This window comes from Gekko japonicus, unplaced genomic scaffold, assembly GCF_001447785.1.
Source record: "Gekko japonicus isolate JY-2015 unplaced genomic scaffold, Gekko_japonicus_V1.1 scaffold2109, whole genome shotgun sequence".
In the NCBI taxonomy this organism is placed as follows: Eukaryota; Metazoa; Chordata; class Lepidosauria; order Squamata; family Gekkonidae; genus Gekko; species Gekko japonicus.
Window position 1 is genome coordinate 248,728 of NW_015171567.1, and position 14,204 is coordinate 262,931.

The 14,204-nt window shown below is 52.0% G+C and overlaps 1 protein-coding gene across 1 annotated transcript; it reads left to right on the forward strand.

Annotated features, from left to right (window-relative positions):
* The first annotated feature begins 5,681 nt into the window (after positions 1 to 5,681).
* Positions 5,682 to 9,877, forward strand: LOC107117633 (homeobox protein not2-like). The gene is made up of 2 exons (XM_015419784.1): positions 5,682 to 6,008; positions 9,719 to 9,877. Exons 1-2 carry the CDS (start codon positions 5,682 to 5,684, stop codon positions 9,875 to 9,877), a joined length of 486 nt encoding a protein of 161 aa, XP_015275270.1.
* The last annotated feature ends 4,327 nt before the right edge of the window (positions 9,878 to 14,204 follow it).

A 14,204-nucleotide genomic window follows, 5' to 3' on the forward strand; every position in this document is an offset into this window, starting at 1 on the left:
CCACCCATTAGATCTAGTCTTGCCATCCGGAGCAAGAGAGAATAGATCTGCTCCATCTCCTACGTGACAGCCCTTCAGATACTTGGAAGACTGCCGTCATGTCCCCTCTGAGCCTTCTCTTTCCCAGGCTTCCTCGAGGGGAACTGATCTGGGTCTTCTGGAGGCCAACTGTAACAGCAGGAGATCTCCAGGTGCCACCTGGAGGGTGGCAACCCTAAGGCTGTGAAGGCCCAATAGTTCTGTATCTGAAGCATTAAATACTACCACATATACAAAAATACATGAATTTATTTATTTATTTATATATCAAATCGCTGCCCTGCCCTCCCAGCCAAGGCCAGCTCACATAAAATTAGGTAAGTAAATTACATTCAAAACATAAATCAGGACTAAAACAACTCTAAAATCATATAATACAGCTGATGTAACACAGGGAAAGGCGGCGGGAGCACACGCCCGGTGTTTGCCCGGGAGCCCGCGCCATGGAATGGAGAGGAACGGAGCTGACTTGGCAGTAGGCAGATTCAGGTGGGCGGCCGCGTTGCTTGGAAGCCACTGGAGGACTTGTAAACCTTAATCATGTCACCCCTCAACAACAAAGTATTACTCTGGGTATAAACTTTTCCCTTTCTCCCCTCTTAACGGTGCCACTGGACTCTGACTCTGTTCTACAGTGCGCGTCCGTGGAATCCCAGCCCTCATCAGTTTCCCATTGCTACTACTCAGAAGTAGGGGCCAAGCTGCAGTTAGAGATCCGTGTCTGGCCTTCCAAATGTGCAATCTGGGCTGAAAAAGCGGAGGGCCTAACCTCTGACCCTCGGAACCACCCTGCCCCCCCCAAGACTGGGTACTGAAAAGGGGAGGCAGTTTTCCTCCAAACATTTGCCCCGATCCGTGGTGTGTGTGAGAGCATCTGTATTACAAATTCGATAAAAACAAAAGTAGGCCCAACTAGTAAGAGCATAAGAGCATTGTTGTTGTTGTTGTTCAGTCGCACAGTCGAGTCCGACTCTTCGCGACCCCATGGACCAGCTCCCGCCAGGCCTTCCGGTCTTCCGCCGTCCTCTGAAGTTGGCTCAATTTCATGTCAGTTGCCCTGATAACACTGCCTGACCTTCTCATCCTTTGCCGTCCCCGTCTTCTTTGACCTTCAGTCTTTCCCAGCATCAGGGTCTTCTCCAGTGAGGGCTCCCTTCTCATTGGGTGGCCAAAGTATTTGAGCTTCAATTTCATTATCTGGCCTTCCAGGGAACAGTCAGGGTTGGTTTCTTTTAGAAAGAAGAGCATAAGAGAAGCCAAAGTTGGATCAGGCCAATGGTCCATCCAGCCCAACACTCTGTCACACGGTGGCCAAAAATACCAGGGGGCATCAGATCAGAATAAAATCACGCAGTTACCTCAAACACAGACTATTTGTATAGACCATTTGTGACCCTGACCAAATGCGTTTTGGCCAATTGGCCTTCTTCAGTGGCCTAACAACGTCATTACACAACTCCAGACTGCATCTAAAAATCTGGGGGGGGGGGAACCAGGAGAAGAAGGTACACAACTGAACCACCATTCGACCCACGTGTGCCTGACCAAGGCAGCAGGTTATTTAAAATGAGGCCTCTGACTTATATCTCCGCCTTAGGTCACAGGGTCTTGAGTATGAAACAATTTCAACTTCGTCCAGTTATAAGAAGTGACTGAATCCTGATAGTAAAGTCTGGAGCCATGGAGAGGTCTGACCTCAGGCCCAGCGTCTCTCCTGCAGGCATGGCCCCCTCTGGTGGACTGGGGGGGGGACTGGAGTGGAGGCATGAAGCTGCCTTCCTTCCACGGAATGGGCCCACCCCTCCATGCAGGTCAGGACTGTCTGCTCAGGCGGGCAGCAGCTCTCCAGGTAGGGAGTCTTTCCCGTCACCTCCTGCCTGATCTTCTTTACCCGGAGAGGCCGGGGATTGAACTTGGGACCTTCTGCATGCCAAGCAGAGGCTCTAACACAAACCATGGATCGGGGCAAACGTTTGGAGGAAAACTGCCTCCCTTTTTCACTCCTACCCAGTCTGGGGGGGGGCAGGGTGGTTCTGAGGGTCAGAGGTTAGCCCCTCCGCTTTTGGGGCCTAAATTGCACACTGGAAGGCCAGACACGGATCTGTAGCTGCAGCTGGGCTCCTACTTCTGAGCAGTAGCGATGGTTAACAGACGAAGGGAGGGATTCCACGGATGCGCACTGTAGAACAGAGTCAGAGTCCAGTGGCACCTTTGAGAGGGGGAAAGGGAAAAGTTTCTACCCAGAGTGAAACTTGGTTGGTTTGGAAGGTGCCCCTGGGCTCCAGCTTCCTTCAGTGGCTTCCAAGCAACCATCTGCCTACTTCCGAGTAAGCTCCATTCCGCTCCAACCCATGGCGCGGGCTCCCGGGCAAACACCGGGCGTGCGCTCCCGCCGCCTTTTCCTAGCCAAGCCGGCGCAGAAGGCAGGGCAGGGGGGCGCCTCCTCGCAACGCAGCTTCCACCCCCTCTGCCACCCGGCGCCGCCGCTAGTGACACGCCTTTGCCCGCGCGTTCCGACGAGCACAGGCGCGCCAGCTAGGCCGCCGCTTTCGGCTCCCGGGGAGGCGAGGAAGGGGTGGCAGCGAATTCAACTACATTTTTATGCTACAGATAACCTTCAACTGCTTCTTGTGTTACATTCAATTACAGTTTTGATACCTTCTTTCATTAAAACCCCATCCATTTTTATAACATGAAAAACAGCTCCGGGAAGGAGGAATTGATCCATGACAGCACAAAAGCTAGCCAATCGGTACTCTGCACAACTGGCATCTTCTGGAAAGGTAAAAAACTGGCTTCTCCTGGGCTCAGTCCTGCAAGGATCACTGGATATCTGAAATGCGGTTTCACAAAGTGACCCTTGTGATTACAAATGTCAGCACGCATTGTCTGAGTAGTGGTCCCACTGGATTCTTCAACGTCAGCTCTAGAAACCACATCATAATTACTCACTGTTGGTCTCACTTTCTTTGGCCCGCAGGGGAGATCCCTGCATGCTCAGTTATTAATTAACTGGAGAGCCAGTTTGGTGTAATGGTTAAGTGGGCAGACTCTAATCTGGCAGAACCGGGTTTGATTCCCCACTCCTCCACATGTAGCTGCTGGTGCGACCTTGGGTCAGTCATAAGTTATTTTGGAGCTGTTCTCTCAAGAGCAGTTCTTGAGAGAGCTCTCTCAGCCACACCTACCTCACGGGGGGCCTGCTGTGGGGAGAAGAAGGAGATTGTAAACTGCTCTGGGACTCCTTTGGGTAGTGAAGGGCGGAATATAAATCCCATCTCCTCCTCCTCATTCTCCTCCTCCTCCTCCTCCTCCTCCTCTTCTTCTTCATTATAGTAGTATCAGTCATTGCCAGTCTTGTGAATCCAAACGAACACTTCCCGCTTCACCTGCTATCAGCTCTACCCCTTTCGAAGATCTGACTTGGCACAGGGGATGACCTAGAAGCCTCCGCTCCTCCGGCCTAGTCATCAAGCCAGGAGATCTTATTCGCCTCTGGGCTCACATGAGCTGAACTAGTATCCTTTTTTAAAAAAAGAAAACAAAAGGGAAAAAAAAGAAATCCCCTTTCCACCACTTTGCCAAATGCTTTTATCGATTCGCCCTAGCTGTTAGTTCTCCTGACAAGCTTACACACGCAATTAACTGGATTACGCGGGGGATCTGTTTAAAGCGCCTAAGAACTTCTGAAGCCCAAATGGCTGTCGTGGAGTAAGTCCTCCTGAATCACTCACTCGTCAACCCAGCTCGCCACCCACCCACTCACTCACTCACTCACCCACTCACCCAGGGAAAGACCCGCATCATGGTCCTCCTGGGTCAGCCCTGCTTGCCCCCACCCTAAAAATGGGGGTGTGTGTGTGGGGGGGAAGGAACCCCAATGTGGGGGCCTTGCAGGGGGCCTGGAGGTGCAGCCCTCTCCTGATGAGGTTGTCGCTTTCCTTGCTGATCATGCGCCTCTTTTCCTGCCCTTTGAGTTCATGCCCACATCACCTAAAGGTTTTGTTTGACAGTTAATTAAAACAGTTACTGAAATGTTAGATTTGTGGCGTTCTCTTAAAGAGGAAGAGGTGAGAGTTTGGCCTCTTCTCTTGCTTTAGAAAAGACAGTGGAGGACCATACCGGATTGCATTCCTAGATGCACCTGTTAGATCATATCAGCAGAAAAAGAGCAGTTGATTTATCTAGATGGTAATCCCATGTCTGAGTTAGAAGAGATTGAGTGTGAAATAAGACTGATATTTTCCTGTAAGGATGCATCTCTGTGATAAGCGGATAGGATTTTCCTCGATGGCACTATCAGAAGGTACTAGGGTGGAGTCTGGATGTGCAGGTCTGTGTGGCTTGTTGTGTCTGTAACAGAATTCCTAAAAAGCAGTTTTAGGACAATACCCTAAAAGCTGGGATGCTTTAAAAGTTTACTTATTCTAATATGGTTGAAAAATGTTAGGCCCTCTGAGAAATTTGGCACTTGTTTTTGACATAGCCTTTTCACGTGCTTGTCTTTTCGTAACATCCTGTCTAATAAAGAGAACTATTTATTTTGTTCAGTAAAAGTTTACAACTCTCTGAGGGTTTTTCTGTCTGGTTTGCGGATCTTAGTTCAGAGGGCAGAACTCAAAATTAATCCATTTGTACTATCAAGAACCAAAAGTTGCCGGACAACTTCCATCAGATAGATCCTGGAGATATCTGAGGCTAAATGTTTTCATAGGTTAATTCATAATAGAACTAACCAGTCCAGATTCTCTGTTTGGATGCAGGAGTAAAGGTCCTGCTACAGAAGGGAGGGAGGCGTGTCCCAACTTGCCCACTGAGAATGGAACTCGGTGGAGTGCAGGATGCTTCTGAGACCAGTGGAGGACTGAGCACCCCACAGTCCCCTGCCTTCAAGCAGACCCCATGCGCCTTAACCTGGCTCAAGCCACGCAGTCCAGACCCTGTGGCCCTGGAGGCAGGAGCCGAGTCTGTCCTTCCAGGGGCTCGAGCCAAAGGGCTGGGCTGCCACATGTGAAAACTCCCTGTGTGGGCAGTTTCTTCCATAAAGAAACTGCTCTTTATGGTTGAAATGGATAAAATAACAAGGAAGCTTAATAATCTGGACGCGGAAGAGTTTTTTGAAGATTGGAAAGACTTTAAAGAATATTTAGAGAAACATTGGGATGTTAAGAACAATTTAATTTGCTTTGATAATTATTGAAGGTAGATGACAATAGAAAAAAAAAGATTAATGTATATGAATAATAGTAAAATGGTATGTTACCGGTAGAGTGTGATAAAGGTATAGGGTGACATGGAGTACATTTAAGATATGGGCTGGAGGTTGGAGCACTGTGGGAGGCCAAGAAAGGGGTGGGAGTTAGGAGAAAAGGATGTATGATCATTTGAAAACGTGTTTAATCTGTTATTATATCCTAATAAAATGTTTTTTGGGGGGGAAACTCCCTGTGTGGGGGAAGGGAGCAAGCAACACAGTGGGGCCTCTTCCTCCTAGGCTGCATGTCTGTGTGCAGCAATGCAGAACTTCAGTGCTGGGAAGCATTCAAATAACCCCCCTCCCCCCCACGCACAGAAACACTTGCTCCGGTGGTCTGAAATAGCACAGCCTCGAAGAGGTGCCTGCCGCGGGCATCATCTTCCGAATGTTTGACTCTCCTGTTGCTCAGCTCTGCGCTGTAGACGACCATGCAAGTGCTTTTGGGGGCAGGGTCTTCTGGGGCGCTGCATCTGACGCTGCCGCCTCCCTCTTTGCAGTGCCGGGCCTGGAGCTTTCTCGGTGCACCTCCGTCCATTCCCTGGGGGGGGCCCTCTCGTGGCAGACGGGGGGTGCCTGCCAGATGAAGAGGGTCCGCACAGTCTTTACGCAGGAGCAGCTGGAGCGGCTGGAGAAGGAGTTCCTCAAGCAGCATTACATGGTGGGCACGGAGCGGGTGGACCTGGCTGCCACGCTGCACCTCACGGAGACCCAGGTAAAGGGGGGGAGGGGGCGCCCCCTGCCACTGACGCAGGAGAGCTGTCCCTTTCAAGATCAGAGTCCCATATGCTCGAGGCCAGCTGGAGTGGGGGTGCACCCCCCCTCCTTATGGCTCTCTTTGCCGCTTTCCATATTGCGGGTGCCACACATCTTGCACTGCTTGCTAAGGAGAGCTGAGACTGGACGGCCATCTTTCCGGTATGCTCCTGCAGAGTGCAGGGGGTTGGACTAGATGACCTGCAAGGTTCCTTCCAACAGTCTAACATTCTATGATTCTATGAGAGAAAGAGAGAGGCAGAGACAGAGAGAGAGTATGTTGTAGGTATGTAGGGCTATCTTTCGGCTGTGCTCCTGCAGAGTGCAGAGGTTGGACTAGATGACCTGCAAGGTTCCTTCCAACAGTCTAACATTCTATGATTCTATGAGAGCAGTATTTATGGGGTGTTTGAGAATGTACAGAGGGCTCTGAGGCACTGTTGTAATGCTCCTCACAGCCCTTTGAGGTAGGCCAGTGTTATCATCCCAGTACTGCAGGTGGGGAAGCTGAGGCTGGGACAGAGAGAAGAGACTTGCCTCAGGTAGCCTCGGTGGAGTCCATGACATCGATGGCAGTTACACTGTACAGAAAATGTGTCTGCCGCCTCTCTAGAGACTTGCAGCTCACAGCAATACCATAAAAACATCTTATTAACAAACTGTCAAGAGCCTGGACCTCCTTGGGCTAAGGAGAAAGGAGGTGCAAACATCTTTTAATAAAGGCGTATTACTCAAATAAAATGGCGCAAACTCCCCCCCACAAGCCAGTGTTCCCTCTAAGCTGAGTTAATGTGAGCTAGCTCACAGTTTTTTTGGCCTCCGGCTCACACATTTTTGTCTTAGCTCAGGAAGGAGGGCTCCAGTGCAAACTAATTTATGCAGCAGCCCAATCGCCCGCTCGCAACTTTAAGGCCAGCAGCTCACAAAGTAGAACTTTTGCTCCCAAGACTCCACAGCTTAGGGGGAGCATTCCCGCCCAGAGCCACAGCCACTGCGTGCAACGGGCTTGTCTTGTCCACCGCAGGAAAATCCAGTGGCCACTGAGGGCTGTAGCCAGGGAGGTGTGGATGCCGCTCCAGGGAGCAGAGGAGAGAACTGTTTCCGCTCTTCTTCCGCTGACCCCCACTGGCCAGCAGCCGCTCCCACAGCTCCGTTTTCTTTGACCCTTCAAAGGCCCGAGGGATTCAGGGACTCTCCTCCTTTCTCAAAACAAAACAGGCAGCTTTCTAGCCATTATGGATGCGAAGACACACTTGAAAGCAGGGCACCAGCAAATCCCTCCTCCCGTCTCATAAGCCTGTTCGGCGGGTGGGTCCTATTTCAGCCAGATTGAATTGTGCAGAGAAAGAGGGACTCGTGTCCATTTGCTCAGTTCATCGGCTGCTCTGGAAGCTGCTGGGACAAGATTGTGTACCCCAAACGAGGAAAGGCATGATCTGATCTAAAAGGATACCGGCATAACTGACCAGCAAAAGGGCTTCTTGTCCAAATGGGGTGAACCAGGTAGGATCCAGCCTCTGGCTAAAGAAAGGCAAAAAGATGGGAAAGCAGGCAAAGCCAGACTGTGAGGAGCACGCAGCTAAGAGTCAGTTAGACAAACCAGAAGGGCTCCTTTAGATATATTGGGTAGCACCTGGCTCAACCACCTGTTGCTGGGCTGTCTGCTCCTGAATTCAATGCTGTTGGGAAGTGGGGTTTTTTCCAGAGTCCCTGCAGCATCATGGTGGATTTGTGCACCTCCAGGGGTTTCCCCCAGTTTATAAATGGGAGCTCTGGAACAGTCCTCATCAAAGGCTCCTAAGCAAGCTCAATAGTCATGGGATAAAAGGACAAGTCCTTTTGTAGATCAAAAACTAATTACTAACTAATGGCTAATTCATGGCAAAAACTAATGGCTAATTAATAGGAAACAGAGAGTGAGTATAAATGGGAAATTTTCTCAGCGGAAAGCAGTGGGGTACCGCAGGGATCAGTACTCCGTCTGATGCTTTTTAACTTGTTCATTAATGATTTGAAGTTGGGAGCAATGTTCCCTCTAAGCTGAGTTTTTTAGCCTCCGGCTCACAGACCTTTGTCTTAGCTCAGGAAGGATGGCTCCAGAACAAACTATTTTATGCAGTAGCCAAATTGCCTGCTCACAACTTTAATGCCAGTAGCTCACAAAGTAGAATTTTTGCTCACAAGGCTCCATACCTTAGAGGGAGCATTGGTTGGGAGAAAGCAGTGAAGTGGCTAAATTTGCAGATGACACAAAGTTGTTCAGGGTGGTGAGAACCAGGGAGGATTGTGAGGCACTCCAAAGGGATCTGTCAAGGATGGGCGAGTGGGCGTCAATGTGGCAAATAGGATTCAATGTGGCCAAGTGCAAAGTGATGCACATTGGAGCCAAAAATCCTAAATATAAATACACATTGATGGGGTCTGAACTGGCAGAGACTTATCAAGAGAGAGATCTTGGAGTAGATAACTCACTGAAAATGTCGAGACAGTGTGTGACTGCAATAAAAAAGGCCAATGCTATTCTGGGGATTATTAGGAAGGGAATTGAAAACAAAACACCCAGTATCATATTGCCCCTATATAAATCAATGGTGAGACCTCATTTGGAATACTGTGTGCAGTTCTGGTCACCACACCTTAAAAAGGATATTATAGCTTTGGAAAAAGTGCAGAAAAGGGCAACTCGAATGATAAAAGGGTTGGAACACTTTCCCTATGAGGAAAGGTTAAAGCGCTTAGGGCTCTTTAGCTTGGAGAAAAGACGACTGAGGGGTGACATGATCGAGGTTTATAAGATTATGCATGGGAAAGAGCAGGTAAAGAAAGAGGTACTTTTCTCCCTTTCTCACAATACAAGAACCCGTGGGCACTCCATGAAATTGCTGAGCGGTCGGGTTAGAACGGATAAAAGGAAGTACTTATTCACCCAAAGAGTGATTAACACATGGAATTCACTGCCACAGGAAGTGGTGGGTGCTACAAGCATGGACAGCTTCAAAAGGGAATTAGATAAGCATATGGAGCAGAGGTCCATCAGTGGCTATTAGCCACAAGGTATAGCTAGGGGCTCTGGGGCAAGTGATGCTCTGTCTTCTTGGTGCTTGGGGGGGGGGTCAACAGTGGGAGGGCTTCTAATGTCCTGGCCCCACTGCTGGACCTCCTGATGGCACTGGTATTTCCTCGGGCCAGGGAAGGTCAATAGATTTTGAGACCCCGACTGTGATGCTCTGTCTTCTTGGTGCTTGGGGGGGGGGCAACAGTGGGAGGACTTCTAGTGTCCTGGCCCCACTAATGGACCTCCTGATGGCACCTGGTATTTTTGGCCACTGTGTGACACAGAGTGTTGGACTGGATCCAATGTTGGCTTCTCTCATGTTCTTATGTTCACGGACATCAGCACAGCAGCGCCCTTTCCTACCCGGAACCTCCCCTCCTCTTCACCTGAGAGGACCAACCAGCCTGTCCTTTGGGGCCGTTTGGGGTACAGCCTGGGTTAACAGTAACCATAAGGTCGGAAGGCACCCAAAAGAGGGGGGGGGGTGCGTCCTGCCAGGGCAGCAACTGCAGGGCCAAAGTGGAGCAAAGAGTTGAGTGGAACCTGGCCGACTCTCTTTCCCAGCCCTCCCTAGTCTCGGCTCTCACTGTCGGGTGGTTTTGCCCTCCATGCAGGTGAAGGTGTGGTTCCAGAACAGACGAATTAAGTGGCGGAAGCAGAGCTTGGAGCAGAAGGCCGCAAAGCTGTCTCAGTTTGGCGTGACACAGCCGACCTCCACCGAGCAGCCCGAAGGGTGGGACAGCAAAGAAGACCCCTTGGAGGTTGAAGCCTAGACTTTGAGGGCTCTCCCGCCCCAGCTGCGGATCTTTTTGGAGGGTGTTGTGCCTCTGGCTTGCACCTGGCTCCTGGGAGGAGGAAGGAAGCGGACTGGCACAGCTGTGGCCTGCTAGGGCTGCCTCCAAGGGTCCTGCCGGGCAGAACTCACAGCGAGCCATGCCCGACGGCCGCCCAGCGCTAGCCAGTGTTTGTTTTGTCCCACACTCCAGGGGTCGCTGCTGTGATCCAGGCAGCAGGACGATACCAGTGCCTGGGTCCCTTACAGGCCCCCGTGCTGCTTTTTCTGTAGCCGGCCAGGTGGCCCCAGCAAGTGCATCTGCGGGGCGTGATGGAGGCAGCCCTCTCTCCGTGCCCACCGCTTGCGTCCAGGGGCTGGAGGGAAAAGGGGTCTTGGCTCAGGTTCAGCCGCACACACCTCTCCTTCCTCCCCCATGAATCTGTTGGAATCTCAGCCGAACAGGACAAAAGGAGACGCCTTGGACGCTGAACCGAATTTCTGAGTGCGGTTTTGCAAAACTCCAGGCCTCGGTGAGCTCTGGGCACGGGAATCAAGTATTGCAAGCTGATGCCTTTGTTACGCTCTGACTGCTGGTTTCCTAAGTGTTCTTAACACATAGACATATTAACATTTCCGTGCAGGGTTTGGTACATTCAGGGCCCCGTTTTCCATAAACGTGCCTTTCTCCAGAACTGAGAGGGTTGTGAACTAATCCCAAATAATAAGAGGAAGAGATTGGATTTATATCCCGCCCTTCACTCCGTGTCTCAGAGTGGTTTACAATCTCCTTTCCCTTCCCCTCCCCACAACAGGACACCCTGTGGGGGAGGTGGGGCTGAGAGAGCTCTTTCAAGGACTGCTCTTGAGAGAACAGCTCTTGTCAGAACTATGCCTTGCCCAAGGTCATCCAGCAGCTGCGAGTGGAGGAGGAGTGGGGAATCAAACCCGGTTCTCCCAGATGACAGTCTACACACTTAACCACTACACCAAACTGGAAATATGACTCCAAAGGGGGACATTTATTAGACCCCTGCTGGCCTGTTGGAGTAGGGAGGGTTTTCTGTCAGGATCCTTCCTGCCGCCCTCCTCCCTCAGGTACATTGGGGGGGGGGCAGAGATAGGTTTGCCTGCTCCCGATTGGGAAATACCTGGAGATTTGGGGGGAGGGGTGCCGAAGCAGGGCAGGATTTGGGGAGGGGAGGGGCCTCAGCAGGTTATAATGCCAGAGAGTCCAATTTCTTTGTTGCCTGGAGATCCTCTCCTTCCTCTGGACCAGGAGGATTCTTGGAGCAGCCCGTTTGTGATGTGGGGGGGGGACGCACAGGGGTCTCCCAGGGCCTGGCCCTTCCCCTTTGCTCTAGCTCTGGTGTGAGCCCCTTGGCCAGTGGGCGATTTCAATCCTCGAGGTCCTTGCCCTGAGCCACGTGCTCAGCCACGAGCAGCCTGTGCCTTTCACGGAGCCCTCCGCCAGGGGAGAAGCCGTAGCCACTGGGGTGGGGAGGATGCCCCTGGCCCCCTCACACGGGGAGGAGCCACGTCCCTTTCGAGCCTGGGGGCATCTTTGGAGTTTTGACACTGTGGGGGGGGCACACCCACAAGATGGCTGCCTCCACAAAGGTGCTGCCGCAGCGTCCTCTCACATTACACAGTGGAGAGGAGGTTTCTATGCAGCCCCGTAGCTAGGAAATTTTGGGGGAGGTGGCGTCGAGGGGCCCACCAGCAAATTGAATGAAAGTACAATGCAGGTGTTAAGTTGGAGCACTTTGGGGGCAGCCCGGGAGGGAGGGGGCCGGGCCCTTTCACGGCTCAGGTGGGGTGGCACCTGACGCTGCCACCACTCTGGATTTAGGATCCCTTAAGAAGGCCCGGAGCACCCTCCCAAGACCTTCAGACCTCCCTTTAGGCCGAATAACAGGCGTGAGGACCAGGCAGAGTACAACAAGGAAAAGGTTTATTTTGTAGGAGGTCAAACAACAAGGTGCAGGAATAATAACAGTAAGTGGGTGAAAAGAAAAGAAATCAAATGCCCTGGCACGTCTAAATATATACTGTCCCTAGCTCACTATTCCAAGTGACACTAGACTACTCACCCTTCCCTCAGGATGAGGGTCTCTCCCCTGCAGCAGCCTTCCTTCTGGCTCTGCCCTCTGGAAGGAAGAACAGCTTCTGCTCTGGCACCAGGCCTTTTGTTCCCCAGCCCTCTTCTTCCCTATTGGTCCATTTTGGCTCCAAAACCTCTCAGGGGCTTCTGGGAGTTGTAGGCCCAGCCTCACCTACTGCTAGCCAGGCTCCATGGGCCTAGTAGGCCTCTGGTGGCACAGCCCAGATCATGACAGGCCCCATGGGCCCCATATTAGCTACGGGCCAGTTTCTATGCCCCCCTTTTCTCACCCAAAGGCGTCTTACAATTTCCTTCCCTTCCTCTCCCCACAACAGGTACCTCGTGAGGCAGGTGGGGCTGAGCGTGTTCGGGTTCTGAGAGAAGGGTGACTGACCCAAGGTCCCCAGCAGGGTTCAGGAGTGGGGGACCAAGCCCGGCTCTTCAGATGGGAGCCGGCTGCTTTTGACGACTGTACCCTGCTGGCTCTCAGCACAAGGTCCTGGGGGCAGCAGCTGCCAAAGCAACGTTTTAGAAAGTCCGCACAGCCAATGAGATCTCCAAGGGCCGGTCAGAAGCCCTGCTGGGCAAATGCCCGCTTCCCATAAGCACTTGGTGGGCACCGTGTCGTGGACCCCTTCCCTAACCCTTCGGTAGCTGTTGCCTGCAGCTTTGGACTGGGGTGTGTGTGGATTCCAAGCACTGTCTGTTTTTTGTCCAGCCACCCACCCCACCCCAAATCTTGTAGGCATTGTCTGGAGGGCCAACAACAGGCCAGAGAGGCTGAGGCCTTTCCCTGAGAAGGACACCAGAAGAGCCCTGCTGGGTCAGACCAGGGAGGGTCCATCTAGTCCAGCATCCCGTCTCACACAGGGGCCAGGCCAGTTCCTCTGCAGGGCCAACAACAGGGCAGAGAGGCTGAGGCCTTCTCCCGATAAGACCTTCAGAAGAGCCCTGCTGGGTCAGACCAGGGAGGGTCCACCTAGTCCAGCCTCCCATCTCACACAGGGGCCAGCCAGTTCCTCTGGAGGGCCAGCAACAGGCCAGAGAGGCCAAGGCCTTCCCTTAAAGTTGTCTCCTGGCTCTGGGATTCAGAGGCTTGAATGCCTCTGAACATGGAGGTTCCCCTCGGTCACCATGGCTAGTAGCTATTGATAAACGTATCCTCCATGATGGCTCTGGTCACCCTCACAGATGACCTCCATAGATACTTGGATCTGGGCAGAGCAGTGCCGCTGTTGTTATTAGACCTAACAGCCGTGTTTGATACGGTCAGCTACCCACCACCTCACTGACATCGGAGTTCAGGGGACTGTCTTGAAATGGTTTTCCTCTTTTCTCTGTGGTTGGGACAGAGGGTGGCACTTGGCAAGAGGGTCTCCCCGCGATTCCCACTGGGATGTGAAGTGCCACAGGGGGCGATTGTGCCACGAATGTTATTTAACATCTATATGTGCCCCCTCGCCCAATGAGTCCAGAGTTATGGGCTGGGTTGTCATCAGTATGCTGGTAACACCTTGCTCTATCTGTTAATGGACAGCCATCCATCCTCCATTCCTGGAAATCTGGCTGAGGCTTTAGGCACTGTGCATTTTCCCTTCGTAGGCAGATTATGCTACTGAAGCTCTGTCTCTCCCCTCAAGACTTCGCTACGGTGACCCATGCAATGGTCACTTCCAGGCTTGATTACTGCAATTCGCTTTATGCAGGCTTACTCTCCTCGAGGGTGACCCAGAAATTACTACTGGGGCAGAAGGAAGCGGCACACCTGCGGACGTTGACGCCTGTGCAGGCTCCCATTCGCCATGTGCTCCACCAACTGCACTGGTTGCCAGTTGAGTACCGGATTCACTTCAAGGTGCTGGTGATGACCTTCAAAGCCTTATATGGCCTGGGACTGACCTATCTAAGAGACCGCCTCTTCCCGTATATACGCCTTGAAGAGTGCTACCTTCTAAATGTCAACACCTCCTGGTGGTCCCTGGACTGAGGGATGTCCATCTTGCCCTGGGCCAGGGCTTTCTCTGAGATCAGGGCCCTGTGGGATCTCCTTCAATACTGCAGGGCCTGCAAGACACTGTTAAGAACATAAGAGATGCCCATGTTGGATCAGGCCAAAGGCCCATCCAGTCCAACACTCTGTGTCACACAGTGGCCAAATATCCCAGGGGCCATCAGGAGGTCCAGCAGTGGGGCCAGGACACTAGGAGCCCTCCCACTGTGCCCC

Excerpts from the sequence above, each read along its gene's own strand:
- LOC107117633 (XM_015419784.1), top strand. The coding sequence starts at position 5,682 with ATGTTTGACTCTCCTGTTGCTCAGCTCTGCGCTGTAGACGACCATGCA. Across the intron at positions 6,009-9,718 it reads TGCACCTCACGGAGACCCAG|GTGAAGGTGTGGTTCCAGAA; the intron begins GTAAAGGGGGGG and ends CCCTCCATGCAG.